Source organism: Montipora capricornis, chromosome 2 (genome assembly GCF_036669925.1).
Source record: "Montipora capricornis isolate CH-2021 chromosome 2, ASM3666992v2, whole genome shotgun sequence".
NCBI lineage: Eukaryota > Metazoa > Cnidaria > Anthozoa > Scleractinia > Acroporidae > Montipora > Montipora capricornis.
The window spans coordinates 18,756,792-18,771,791 of record NC_090884.1 but is presented as its reverse complement, the minus strand read 5'-3'; the positions used below and the strand labels follow the sequence as shown (position 1 = coordinate 18,771,791).

The 15,000-nt window shown below is 41.4% G+C and overlaps 2 protein-coding genes across 3 annotated transcripts in view; one reads left to right on the top strand and one right to left on the bottom strand.

The window, feature by feature from the left end:
- Positions 1-1,946, bottom strand: part of LOC138039002 (peptidyl-prolyl cis-trans isomerase B-like) — a 29,257-nt gene extending 27,311 nt beyond the window's left edge. The window contains exon 1 of the mRNA XM_068885136.1: positions 1,605-1,946. Coding sequence (XP_068741237.1) covers positions 1,605-1,805 — 201 coding nt within the window. The 5' untranslated portion in view covers positions 1,806-1,946. The remainder of the gene's footprint in view (positions 1-1,604) is intronic.
- LOC138039001 (peptidyl-prolyl cis-trans isomerase B-like) overlaps positions 1,947-15,000 on the top strand; it is a 41,493-nt gene continuing 28,439 nt past the window's right edge. Inside the window, exons 1-2 of one of the 2 annotated variants that reach the window (XM_068885133.1) lie at positions 2,131-2,265; positions 9,666-9,779. In XM_068885133.1, coding sequence (XP_068741234.1) covers positions 2,131-2,265; positions 9,666-9,779 — 249 coding nt within the window. Of the gene's footprint in view, positions 2,266-9,665; positions 9,780-15,000 lie in introns of both variants that reach the window. The other variant, XM_068885134.1, reaches the window with a different exon arrangement.

Here is a 15,000-nt window from a genome sequence, read left to right as displayed (position 1 = left end):
ACTGCCTTTTGTCACGCAATAATTACCCATCAATGCCTAACTTAAAGATGATATTAATGGCCCACTCAAATTTAATAGACAATCAACCTCCTTTTAGGCAAATAAACAATCCTATTATCATCTCATATTGGAGAGGAAAATCCCTAAAGGACATGCTCGTGTGAGCCAAAGTATGAATCCCAAAGCAAAACAATATTATTATCAAAAGAGAGGGAGCCGCGATTGGTCTGTGTCAACACTTTAAAAAATCAATCCTTCAAGATTTTTGCATAATGTTGCAAGCTGAAAACGGTGGCATGGATAGACATTCCAGATACAGTGGGACTTGAAAGTTTTACAAAGTGTTAAGATATTTAAAAACCCATCTGCATGATTAGGCAACATGTGAATAGTGCGGTAGCTGTGAACTTGACGTAAATAATTAAATGGCCTGCAAACAGGATCTCTGTGCATCAAATTGTGCACGGTCAACAGCTGGTGAGTTGAAGCTCCAATTCCCCAACTGTAGGTTGTCGACACTTGGTTGACGTATTGGTCGATAATTGGACGATAGTTGGTCGATAGTGGTCTCTCGCCCTAAGGTTGATTGATCGTTAGTTGATAGTCATTCCCAAACACATTTCGATCAAGTATCCGCCACACATACATGTATCGGTGATAATTTTATTGGTCACCTGTTAGTCAAATATCAGTCACATGTCAGGTATTGGTCAAGTGTGTTAATTAAGACAATGACGACACCAGTTATTGCTATCATGCGAAGGAGGGAAAGGTTGCTCAAGCTGTCCACAGCTCCTATTCGTGCACTTGTTTTGTTATTATAAGGGGGTGTTTACATGATACCGGTACGAGTTTCATTCTGGTACAAGTTCATCCCGGTTCTTACTTATTGCTCTGTATTTGTTTACATGATAACGGTGAAAAATCTCATACCAGTACAACTCATACCGGTATGAGTTCATCCCGGTAGTTGTACCAGATCGAAATTCTCATAACGGTATGAAAAGTTATACCGGTATCATGTAAACGCTACATTGACTCCCATTCCGGTACGAGTCGTCAAGTCGTTGTGGACTGGGACTATTGACGCATGCGTTGTATTTCTAAATATTCGTTAAGATGGCGTCCAGTAATCGATGGACTTGAGATGTGTCAATATTTGTGTCGTCCATGTAAACGCGGTATGAAATTGACAACTCGTACCAGAATGAAACTCGTACCGGTATCATGTAAACACCCCCTAACCTAGACTTCCTTTTTGCTCCTGTCCATTTGCCTGCGAGCAATGAATCACATATTACTAAATGAGACTGCTTAGATCTCCTTAGGACTAACTCTTCAAAAATAACATTTAAACCACCCTTAATTGAACGATTTTAAGAGTGGGTCTTCGTTTTTGAGGTCTTCATTTTGGAGGTCTTCGTTTTCGAGTGGGTCTTTGGTCTTCGGTCTTCGTTTTCGATACTACCGGTATAGGTATATTTAAAAGTCCTCACATCTCAGCAAACTTTACTAGTTTAGCAAATAAACCATGGAGGCATGACACAGTTTAATAAAGCTTGGTCAGCCATAAGCAAACTGAAATATTAAATTTCGGGTATTACCTCGTGGGTTGATAGCTGCTCGAAATTTTTTACAGTTTTTGGAACAGTCTTCCCGAATAATCCGATGACAATTCTGCCTGTCGGTTTACCGCCGATTGAGACATCGAAAAATACTTTCTTTGTTACTAAAGTATCCTGATCATTGGCTTGAACAGAGAAGCACATGCAAGCCATCGCTCCTAGGTACAGGATCCACGACATCTTGGTTAACTGAACGCAAATGCAGCACCAGCTGAGAAAGGTGACTGCACGTGGACCAATGACATTGCGACAACTCAAAGCGCCTTTTTGTCACGTAAAATTCCACACTGCCCACCTGAGATTACTAACCGGTGACCAGGCAAACAGTAAACGATGCTTCAACTACCTGCTTCTGTTTCTGTATGTTTTGAAATACGGTAACCTTATTCTCATCAAAAAGGGATTTTCAGTGAAGTGCAAGTGGAAAGAGGTGAAGCAGATTGCGTGACGATCACACAAAACACTCGCAAAGCATCATTCTGTCCGTTTCTCTTCGTGCGTATCTATGAGTTTCCGAGCTCAAACGATAATGAAGATTGCAGTGACAGTTAGTTTAGGAGTGTTGGCCTTAGTTTTCCTCCTTCTTCCAGACAACTTGGAAGCTGGTAAAACCAAGAAAGGCCCTTTAGTCACGGAAAAGGTTTGTGCTGGTTATTATTAATTCTCTCATTAGTGCTGACATAGTTACTCGACTAACTATGGTGCTGAAAAGTGGGTGGTATACAAATAAATTATATGTGAGGTTATGAAGGGGTTGTGTATGTAGGTTAAGTGAGCTATGTGGCACCATGCATGGTAAAATAGCATTGTCGTGGCAGGGTATTCAGCAGTTAAGCCTATTTATGGGTGTTACGAAAACTAAGATTTAAGACCCCGGGGTCTTAGCTTTCGTAGTTCGAAAAGTATGACCCCGTCTTACGTCTTAGTTTGCGTACTATGAAAACTAAGACCCTTTGTTAATAGTGGTAATTACGGGAAAGAAACCCGGGAAAACTTACCACTAGTCGGAGATTTAAGCGCTGGATGTTGTCTCCCAACAAAGTTTAACGTGACGACGCCATGATTCACTCTTTCTTGTCACTTTGAGTGTTGTGTGACAAAAAAAGTGACATTCGCCGATGTTTACTCATTGGCACGGAAAGTCTAATATAGTAAGATAGGGTCTTTCCAATGATGAGAAACTCAGTATGTTTATCCTTTGGTTGTTAACCACTAAGAATGTGATATCCGGGGGTAAATTTGTCAGCACATACATGTATTTGTTATCCTATTTCCAGTCTCACACAAATCCAGTGCATATCATTGTGGAGCTTTCGGGCATGCATTCACAATTTAGCCGTACGTCACGCTTGACAATGAACAAATGCGGTAGCTAGAGTATGGTATGTCTGATGGGAGGCTGAAATAGTTTTACATGTAGGACATAGGTGATTTTCTGTTAGTTTCTCTGCATTTGCCTGGCTCAAGTGTACAAGCTTATTTCTCAACTTAATTACTACAATTAGGATATGAGATATCAGCTATCAGGGGGTAGGGGTTAATTACTGAGTCACTGCCCCGTCCACTTAAGTTAAACGTTTTGATGACATTCCTTTCCCACGGTGTGAGCGGTAGCCAGTGTTTGCCGTCAAGGTGTACTGGAACAACCACAACAATGGAAAGATACGTTTTCAAGAGCATGAGTCCAGGGGAAAAAATTCTTGTCCAGTGAAGGTTTCGAGTGCAACCATGGACTCTCTGTTACTTCTAGTGAAAGAAAGGTTTCCCAGCCTGAAAAGCAGTGTCAAACACAACACCTACCAAGAATTTGAACTATTTTACAAGTGAAAGAGGGCAGGGCAGTGACTCAGTAATTCAGGCGCATTCCACAGATTGGTGGTTTTCGTAGTACAGCATTCGTTGCCAATGTTGGCGTGACTTCCAGCTAAAACAGAATGAATGCAAGAATAAAAACCGGGTTTCAAGTAACACTGACCACTGCTGTTGACTCCTTCAGTGACCACGCAGTTGACGCCTCATAAAATTTACAGGGAATATTAATAGCATATCTGTGAATAGAATTAAAATCATGTTTCGGTAGAAATAAGTTACAAAACACCATAATTTGAAAGCCAAAAGTCGCAAAAATATAAACGAAAGGAAATTTAAAGTTTCCAGTTTTTAATTTGGTAGGGGGTTCTGTAATGGGGTCTCAGGGAGTAGGGTCCCTGCCTTCCCAAGCTAGTTTTCCCACCACATTTCTCAAAATTGTGGGAGAGGCTTTAGTCTCGGGACCACTCTTGTCCAAAGGCCGAGGTTGGGGGTAAGCAAAGGCATGCTCCCTGTAGAAACTACTTGCTCCAATAAAACCCTCATGATGATAGCAAGAAAACATAGGCACCAGCCAGCCCCAAAGGCTGGGGTGGGCCACACTTGCCTACCACAAACAGAAAGGTGCAACCCCTTACCCTGTGAAGGGTAGGAGATATAAGTTGTGGTGGTCTGGGAATAGTGATGGTACGGGAGGTGTGGAAGTTTTGGTGAAGGAGGAGCTGTGTGAGAAGGTTGTGGAGGTGTGAAGGAAGAGTAACAGATTGATGACAGTAGTGATGGCGCTTGAGGAAGAAGTGGTTAGAATTATATGTGTGTATGGTCCGCAAAGTGGCAGAACGTGTGCAGAAAAAGAGCGTTTTTATGATTATTTGGGGAGTGAGTGGGATCTTCACAGTGTGGGTGAGCTGGTATTGGGTATGGGTGATTTTAATGGAAACAGATTGAGGGTTATGAGGGTGTGCATGGAGGAAAAATGGAATTGGGCAAAGAAATGTGGAAGGAAAGATGTTGTTAGAATTTTGTGATGAAAAGGAGTTGTGTGTGGCAAACACATGGTTCAGAAAAGGGGAGAAGAGGAAAGTGACATACAGTGCAGTGGAAAATGAGACTGACTTTGTACTGGTGGGAAAGGGAAATAGAAAGTTTCTGAGAGATGTGAAGGTCATCCCAGGTGAGCTTCAGCACAGGCCGTTGGTCACGGATCTGGTTAAGAAGAAGGTGAAGAAGGTGGTGAGAAAGGAAGCGATTGAAAGAAGGAAGGTTTGGAAGCTGAAGGAAGACGATACAAGGGCAAGGTTTGAAGGAAGAGTAGGAGAGCTGGTAAGCGCTGATGCACCGGACTTGTGGAAATGTTTTAAGGAAGGGATGTTAAAGGCTTGTGATGAAGTATGTGGGAAGAAGAAAGGGAGCAGAGATCAGGGGGACACAAGGTGGTGGAACGAAGATGTGAAGGAAGAGATAGCGAGAAAGAAGGATGCGCATAAGGAGATGTCCATCGCAGGGTTACCCCCGGCATTAAATTCACTGGTACCCATTTATACACCTGGGAGGAGAGAGGCACCATGAGAGTAAAGTGTCTTGCCCAAGAACACAACACAATGTCCCCAGCCAGGACCCGAACCCGGACCACTCAATCCGGATTCAAGTACACTGACCATGAGGCCACTGCGCGTCCCACGGTGAGGTGTTTAGGGATAGGGTTATTAGAAAACTCTACATAACCATACATACATGTATAACTGCCACACAGAGCTAGTCTAGATAACCATACATAGTGCTAGATACACAACCGCATATCTTCACACAGTCGTATATAAGCATACTTAAGTATACTAGCTCAAACTGGGTGGGAAATTGACACAAGGTTTCAGAACACTCTTCTATCAGCCTTGTGGTAAAGGGTGGGGTTAGGGTTAAGAAATGGGAAGGCACCGAAGTGCTTAAAAATGGCTTCGGATACAGGGGTGTTGTTTCATGGAATGTTCTTTCTCGCAAGGCTAAACAGGCCACTACCTAAAGTAAGTTTTATTCATTTTTAGAGACTGATGTAGTTAACTAGATTGAAATAAATTGTAATGTAGAGATATTTGTATTTATAGTTAGTTAAATCTTTTACGTATAAAGTATAGGAATATACTTTATTTAGACATGGTATTTCCGTCAGGACTGTACAACAATGAATTGAATAAATCCTCCTTTTGGCTTTCGCTTTTTGACTTGGTAGCTTCCCTTTTGGAATGGATTACATTTTATCATTCATAATTACGATGTTCCTTACTTAGCACATTACTTAGATGATTTTATTTAGTTGGGCCTCCCACTTCACCCATTTGCGCCCAGTATTTGTCTACTGCATTGGAGGTGGGTCTACTGCTCCATCCCTAAAAGTGTGAAGGTCAGTCTACGTCATTGGTTGTACTCAACTCCCATCTGGCAAGTTGGAGTTCTTATGGCAGTTGATAGAATCCTGGTTGTCTCAACGCTGGTGTAATAGGCAACAGCTTGAGTCTTTGATAGGTCATCTGCACCATGCTGCCAAGGTTGTCTGGCCCGGCAGGACTTTCATCAGACGCATGATCGATCTTCTCAGACGTTTCTAGAGGGGAGATCGTTCAATCTGCCTGAAGAAAGATTTTCAGTTAGATTTGCAATGGTGGCATCAGTTCCTCTTGCAATGGCACAAGGTGACTTTCTGGCTGTTTCCAGAAGCACATTCTCTTCCATTCTGAAAATGAGTCTTTCGTATCTATCCTCTATGCCAGGACATTTGCTGCTGTGTGCTGCCCGTGTTCACTTAACTTTTGCTGCTCAGCACATCCCAGGAGTTCATAATTCTGTAGCCGTTGCACTGTCTCGCTTTAATTGGCAAGAGTTCCGGTGGCTTGCCTTGAGTGCTCAACCCTCTCCCACTGCTTTTCCACAGTTGCTCCCCTTCACCTTAACCTCCTATCTCTCGAAACGCAATGCAGGACCGGAAGATCCAACAATTCAGCACTGAACAAGTTCATTAGCTTCTTTCAGCAACTTGGCAAACTACATTCTTCTGGTTGCCGCGGCCCTGTGGTTGAATGGCTACTGTGTCTTTTTGCCACATTCCTTGTTCATTCCTTGCAGCACACATCCATCAAGGTGTATTAATCGGCAGTGAGATCCTTGCACATTGAACAAGGCTTTCCAAATCCTTTGTCTAATTGTCATAGACTCCAGTGGGTGGTTGGAGGCATTAAACGGGTTCAAGGTTCTGCAACATTCCAGCAACTCCCGATTACGGACTGCGCCTTGACCACCATTTTCCAGGCTCTGGACATGAATTTTTATGACCACTGCATGTTCTGGGCAGCCTGCACTCTAGGATATTTTGGATTTCTATGATCAGCAGAGTTTACAGTCCCAAACTCCTCTAACTTTTTCTTCTGAATCAGCACTTTACTTACAGGTTGGGGATGTGGCAGTTGACTTGACTCTTCACCCCTCATGCTTGCATGTGCAAATGAAGGCCTCCGAAACGGATCCTTTCCGTCAAGGCTGTTTTATTCATATTGGGCAGGCCCAGCCACCCATGTGTGCAGTGCAAGCAGTCCTTGCATACTTGGTATGGAGAGGCAACACCCCTGGTTCATTCTTTTTACTGGTTGCACCAGATATTGGAGGGTCCGGGGATTCCGTGAAATTTCTCTAGTCACAGCTTCAGGATAGGAGTAGCAACAGTTGCAGCCAGGAATTCCAGATCATGTTATTCAGAAGCTGGGAGGTTGGACTAGCAATGCCCACCAACTGTACATTCTCACCCCTTCAGAGGCTTTGGCCAAATTTTCGCCGCTGCTCGCATGACGGTTGCAGGTGTGCTATTTGGTTGCTTGTGGTGGGGTGCAGTGCCTGGTTTGCTTTTGGGAGTCTGGGGTTCCATGGTCTCTCTACCACTGTACCTCTCGTTCCTCAGGCACCGGTTCTGGATTGGTGGTGGACTATGGTAGGCTTACCATGTCTCCCCCTTGTTGTGTGTGGACATGCGCATCCATCACGACTCTTTCAGGCGCCTAACCCCAAGGTCATCTTGCCAATGAAGCGAGCAAAAATCAGACTGATGTCTACTGAGAAGATTGTTTTCATTTAGATAACGATACAACTGATCATAAATAATTTACTCAAAAACCTTGACCAGAACCAGGATAATCAATATCGGTCCATAATTAGAAGGATCACGCGTAGTTATAACTTTCTTAAAATGAGGTTTGATTCTTGAATTCTTCCGAATGAAATACCAGGGTCTGGCTTATTCAGAATCAAGACCTGTCGCCTTTCTCTTGCATAATTTATTCAGGTGGGACAAAACGTGCATTCGAGTTACTGGGTACATGCTGGAGGCTAAAACAAATGCTGGTATGGTTAACAAATTCATTGAAGGAGGTGCCCACTTCTATATCCCTGGACAATTTGGGTCTGATTCTGCAAAAAAAAATTAAAAAAACCCTGTGTTATTTCGGCCGAATTAGTTATTATTCTTTGTTCCATTATTTAGAGCATGTCACCTCATTGATAGTTTCCCATGTTTTGCGCGAATTTCCATTGTAAGTCTCAAAAGTCTTATAATAGTAGGACTTTTTTACATCTTGATCACTTCAACTTCTTAAAATTACTCCAGTCACCTGGATCGCCTCAATTTTAAGACGATCTCTCGGATACATCAAATTATTAAACTCAGGGGTAATCCAAGGACTTGGATTAGTGTGGAGTAGAGCATGCAAATCACACACTTCTAAGAACAAATAATTCCATTTCATCCACCTTTCACTGGGGTTACACGAACCTAAAGGCTTTAATTTTCATTTTGTTTAAATAAAGGTCCTCTATCTATCTATCTACAGTACCGCTCGAAACGTTTGTGCATTTGCCGCGGTTCTGACTAGGTGAAACAGCGGATTCAATCTCCAGTTTGACCAAGGTAAAACAGAAAGCCGACGTTTCACCTAGATTTTTCCGGTTGATTTATGCCGTGGTTAAGAGAGGACACTGTAAGGGTTTTGCTTTTATTTAGAGCAATTGCTATCAAAGAAGTCTTCATATTCTTGCAGATCGATCGCATCGATAATTAGTTTGCGTATTTACTATCTACGATGGTTGGTTCATTTGATTATAATAAAGTCCCTGTAATAAGAGCATTTCTCGTTTTCTTTTTCCAGCAAACGTCACGATTTCTTAAATTGTTTGAAATCTGTTCAATACAGATGGTATAAAGATCAGCAGAACGTGTTTGGGAAATCTCTTGTCTGTGACACCACTTGTCGAGGGACCGGCCTTGAAAGATATGCGAAAGGTTTTTCACTCTCATCGACCGAAAGTTGGAAGAAAACGATTAACTTTACAAGTAATTGTCAGCCGTTTGGGCTACATGGCTCTCCATTTGTTACAAACTTGTTAAGCAGTTCGCATCGAATAGAACAACGTATTCCATGAGCTTTCGCTCTCACTTGCATGATGGAAGCATGCAGCCTAGATTATTTACTTTTTAACTCGCCAAATTGGCAGAGGCATGAACTTGTCTATAGTATAGTCGTTGAAGCACTAACTTAGTTAATCTTACTAATTCAGAGGAATGAATATTTCTGAATTTCAAGCTCAACTGCTGAATGACCAGCCACTTAATATTTTGAATCAGAAATGATCGTAATTAACACGCGGCAAGGAGTTGCTTAACAAAATTTGGGAATACAGCTATGGTTCTTCCCTGGTATAATATTTGAGTCATTGATAACGTTTAGTTCAAAGTTGGAGTTCTTCAACAACTATCCCGTGAACATTTCTTTTTGGACAGGATGCAAAATTTGAAGCGCTTTTGATTTTAAATATATCTCCTGTCAGACTGCACTGGCGGCAACTTAAGTTATGCATAATCCACACAGTTTTAAAGAAATGTCCTTTTTATGCCTTTGGGAGAACTGTTCATCATGATCATAGCGAAAAACTTTCAAATTATTAAATGTAAAGATGTAAGAATGAGGCATGATGGTTATCAACATTGTCTGTTCTCAGCTGTCAGGGCAAAGTGAGACAAACAAAACAGACTTTTATGACAGTGTGTTGTGTTGCGTTAGTGCTGTGGAAAACAGTTTGCACATTCATTCGGCTGTGGCATTCGGTTGCTTTTGTCTTTGCCTCGGGTGCTGGTTTTGTATTTTTATTTTGTATTTTAGGTCAGACATTCAGCATGTTGTTTTTGTCTCTGTTCAGGTTTTCTTTGATATCACCCATGGAGATGAAAAATTGGGAAGGGTTGTGATTGGACTGTTTGGTAAAACTGTTCCGAAGACCACGAGAAATTTTGCTGCTTTAGCATCTGGAGAGGTATGAAAATGCTGTTGCTGTTTGAATCATCGCCGCTTGTATATACTAGAAGATTTCTGTTATGAAGGTCTGATTTGCAAACAAGCTTGTTTTTAAGAAAATCAGTTACAGGTGTGTAGGCCTTACAAAGAAGGTGATCTCTGGCAACATAATTATATTCTATAGAAGGAATGCAGTGCCTTGTTCGCACAATGGCATAGCAAAACGGTCAAAAAAAATATTGCTGAAACAATCACCATGATTGTTAAAATAATTATGTTTTGTGCATCTATATTGTACACAAGTGTTAAGAACTCATCATAATTGCAAAGAAAACAATTTTTTATTACTGCCTCAGTGAGTCAGCCTGAAGCGAATGAGCAAGGTAGCTGTCTAATCAGTTGAAGAACAGATTTTCTTCAAAATGCAAGGGATTGTGGGCAAAGGAGCAGGGAATTTTGGTTATGCACGAATGGAGGAATTAAGATGCGCCGTGTGAGCTTCCATTTTCCTCAAACTATACAGGTAGTTTACACTGTCACACAACAAAAAAATTAATTTGAAATCATACAATGAAAAAAGGTCAAGTCTTGGCATGTTTGCGAAACAAATCTCTTAATTACCTCTCCAATTCTCTGGTCTGTGCGGTACATTGTTTCCGAGTTACTTGTCAAAGCATTTCATGCAACTGTAAAGAATTTTGCATGGAGGTGCCATGTAGTCCACCAATATGGCGGCCGGTAAATATCGACAAAAACATCTAGAGTTCACTGTGCGACGAAAGCGCTTACTTTTTGTTTATGAGATAAAATACATGTGTATGAACACATTTCCTATTAATGTAATTCATAGGAATAGACATTTAATTTTTTTTCCAATCAAATAGCTCTGTATTGTGATGTCACATCACCTTGCAATTCGGAAGTTCAAAATCTGTATTTTTGATCTACGAAAGATGTCACAGACCTGGAAAGATAAATTTCTAGGTTATCGTCAACCTGCTTTAGATGAAAATTCAGAAGACCTTGCGATTTTGATTTTAGATTTGATGATGTCATTCACTGTGAAAACCATATATTGTTTTGGTTTTCTTTCATCTCTGAAGTTATTGGTAAGCAGTCTGCAAATGTTGCACACTGATCTTTTGGTAAGAAACTACCTGTAAGGGCTGTGTTTTTAATTATTAAGGAAAAGGAGATGTCACGATATCGGATTGTGTGAGTAATTTATTTAATCCGGCACTCAGATGTCATCAACATAGTCATATGAAAACGGCAAGGTCAGAATTATTTCCTGTATAATTAATTAATGCTCTTTGTTCATGATTCGTCAAAAAGGTCGAAGTTGAATATAGACCTGCCTCTCTCTTTGAAAATAACTTAAAAGTGCTTATGACACTGTCAAGGAATGGAGTTCAGAAATAAGTATGAGTTTCCTAGAAACTTATCTTTAATTGCCATGAATTCAAGTGAGCAAGAAGTTTACTAAATGCAAAGGGCGAGCATGTCCGTACCATATATGGCCTGTCATGCTAGACAAACAGAGACATCCCCCTCTTTTTGTTGATAAAAGAAGCATGGTAAAATGCAAATAAATTGGTTAAGAGAACATGGTTATCACTGCTAATCAAATTAAACAAATGTCTATCAAATAACTACAGGAACCAAAAAAAAAAATGTCATGGGTGTAAGTATGAACCCAATGTCAAGTTTCATTCGCTGTTTAAAGGTTAGCCGGTTGCCAAGCACCATCGCGTCTTTGTGTACTCTATCAGAAGCTACGCCAAATACCAGTGTATCCCGGGTAGTATTTTCTTTAGCAGCGGGGTCATATCTGCCATATCTTCTACTAATAGCCGTGCTCCGGTGACGAATTCCTCCTGCTTTAGGCTTTGATTACTCTGGGACTTTGTATAAGCTTCTAGCGCTGCCATAAATGGGGCGATCTTAAGATTGTAACCTTTGTTGGCCCACATGCTTGTATTATAAATTTTGAGTCCTTTGTCGCCAATCCATAACAGCAGCAATCCCCTCTTCGACTTTGTCGAGCGGCCCCGCGAAGATAAGTTGGCATTTTGGTTTGAAGAGTTAAAAACGCTTGTGAAGATCCCCTGAAGTAGTACAGTCCATCGCTGCTGGTTTGAATTGATCGGCCATGTTGTTGCTGAATGTGTGAAATAACTGATGTACTTCTACTGCCGGTGATAACTTATGTCTTAATCCTTAAAATATTCCCCTGGAGGATCCAGTATCTTCTCAGGCCACCACTTCTGACACCATGTCAAGGAATGGAGTTCGTAAAGAAGTATGAGTATACTCGAAAATCATCTTAATTGCCATGAATTCAAGCGAGTAAAAAGATTACTAAATAAAAAGGGCTGAAGATCTGCCATAGGTGATGGCTTGATACAACAGCGAAAGGTGTATTACTGGCCATGACATAAAAATGGAAACAGGCAATCGATAATGGTTTAACAGTTGGGGACATTTTCATTGACCATTTTCAAAGGCCTTTGATACTGTGTCGCATGAAGTTCTATCTTTAAAATTAAATGCAATTGGTATCTCTGGCTCTTTACACCAGTGATTGATGAATTGCTTATTCGGCAGATTTCAGTTTGTAGAAATAAATGGCCAAAGATCTCTCTCTCTTCCCATTAGACTTGGAGTTCCTCAGGGATCCTGCTGGGACCAAGACTATATAATTGATGTAGTGTATTGATTCCAGTGATATTACAGTAACAAGGACATGTGCTGTAGTCACCTTATGTGAAAGTACTGCGTGCTATTCCATGGTGTGAAAGTACTGTTACCAAGTAGAAATAGAATAATCTTTGTGTTATAATATAAGATAATTGTTCATTGAATAAAGGACGTTACATAAAAAGCAATGGAAGAGTGTGTGTATCTTCATTTATGACTACACCACACAGTGGCGATGAGGATGAACTCATAACTGTAGACCCGCCAGACCCGGCAGAAAATCTATTACAGCCAGAACCGGCAGAAATTCCACGAGTTATGGAACGGCCGTTGCCCGCACCCACCGCATTCGACATTGATGCAGCAGATCTATACAGTGAATGCAAACACTGGATGAGCGTGTTTGAAATATCTGCCATTGCCTCCGATCTAAAAAAGAAGGAAGATGCGATTCAGAGAGCTACGATGCTGCACTGCCTTGGCCCCGCAGTTCAACGCGTCTTCAATAGAGGTTTTGCGCGGCAGCCATGTTGCATGGCAGGAACAATGAAAATGTTTTGCATTAGAAAGAACATTTGTTCCCATAGGAAAAAGAATCTATTGCTCCTGCCATGCAACATGGCTGCCGTGCAAAACCTCTATACCCTCCCCGGAGAACGCAAGTCCCTCGAAGAGGTGAACTCTGCCCTCAGTTTATACTTTGCACCAAAACGGAACGTTGTGGCAGAGAGCTACAAGTTTAGGTCACGAGCGCAAAAGGCAGCTGGACGAATCGATAGACACGTACCTGACCAACCTCAGAGAGCTGGCAAAATCCTGCAACTTCGGCACTGTACAGGAGGAGATGTCCCTCTCGTACTTTGACACAGAAACTCCTACAATAAGACGATCTGGATCTCGCAAATATGATCAAAATCGCGCGAGGTGCAGAACGGCCATACAAGAGGCGCGATTGCTGTCACAAGGCACCTAGGAAAACCCAGTCCAGATCGACCATGTGTATGCTTTTAGCGGATTTGCAGCGAAACCGTTCAGCTGTCACAGATGTGGTGGAACTGACGGACACACTCCTGATGAATGCGATGCAATCAAGTCCACGCGCAAAATCTGCAAAAAAGTTGGACACTTGCAAAAAGTTTGTCGCCCAAAGCCCAATGCAGCACATCAACAAACTGGCACAAAAAGAAGCCAGCAAAGAAAGAAAAGAAAACCCCAACCATGAAGGTCCGCAGCTTGAGATCCAAACCTGCTAATTGGCTTGAAGACAGCTCAAGTGATGAGAGCGAACTAGTACTCTCTTTGAACAATGTTGACAGTTCCATTACGGTACAAAATGATGGTCGACACTGGTTCTAAGTACAACATAATATCCTCACAGTTATATAAATCACAATTTAAGCACAATGACTTGAATGGAACTCAAAAACGCTTTACTGCGTATGGACAGAAAGAACTGCTAAATTGTAATCACCATCAAAGCCAGCGATAAGACTATCAATACTAAGATTTACGTAATAGAGGGTAACGCAGAATCATCACTGGGATGAGACTCTAGTTTCAAGCTACAGTCTCGGTCACAAATGTTGTAACACAGACGGCAATTTTCCCCCTCTCCCCCTTCAATGTTGATATTTATGGTTGGGGTGCAAAAACCAACCGGTAAATGCAACATTGATTAAAGGGAGGAGGAGGGGTACGTTATTAACAGCTTTGATGCGCTTCACTTGTTGTTCAAGCGAAGTGTTACAACTATTTATGACCGAGATTGTTTGGGTATTGAATGACGCAATTCAGGTAAACAAAAAGCGCCATTTCTAATGTATTCTGTCATGGTTGCTTTCATGGGACTCTCGCAAGTAAGATACATCGAAGCATGTTTAGTTACTTTTAAAATTGATAGAAAGTGTTGACGTGACGCTAAAAAGGAAAGATATCTTGTAGATTTACAAGCGAAAAGCTGCACAAGCGTAATGGCCTTCAATTGAACGCTGTTTCGATATTAAACGTCGTACGGCTAAGAGCTTTTAACTGAAGCCACGTTAAATTGAAGGACTTTCCGATCGTAAAGTGCTGACTTTTGTGATATTTCAATAGCAACGGTTGAAAACATTTACAAAGGAAATAGGAACACTCCCGCGTGTTTAGAAAGTTACTCAAAAAGAGGGCGTAAGTTCAAGCTAAGTAACACGCTGAGAAGGTACCTCATTCGCTGCGTTAGGGTCCTGTGAAAAAGAGACGGGACTTTTCCCTTTAAAAGAATAGACACTGTGACACAATCATCCAAAAGAGGGGTGGTGGTATCAAGTGTTAATTATTACCTTAACTCATTTTCAGCTCTATCACGTTAACACTTCGAAGACGTTTCCGTTTAACTCAACATTTATTGAACTATGTACAGTAAGCACGTGTTTCTCGCTCAATCCTTTTTCTTTTTCCACGAGGTATCCTACAAGTCCTTTTGCGCACATGCGCGACTCAATGCATTCACGTGACATCTCCCTCCTCGATTTTCTTTAACTTAAATAAAAGGGAACAAACGC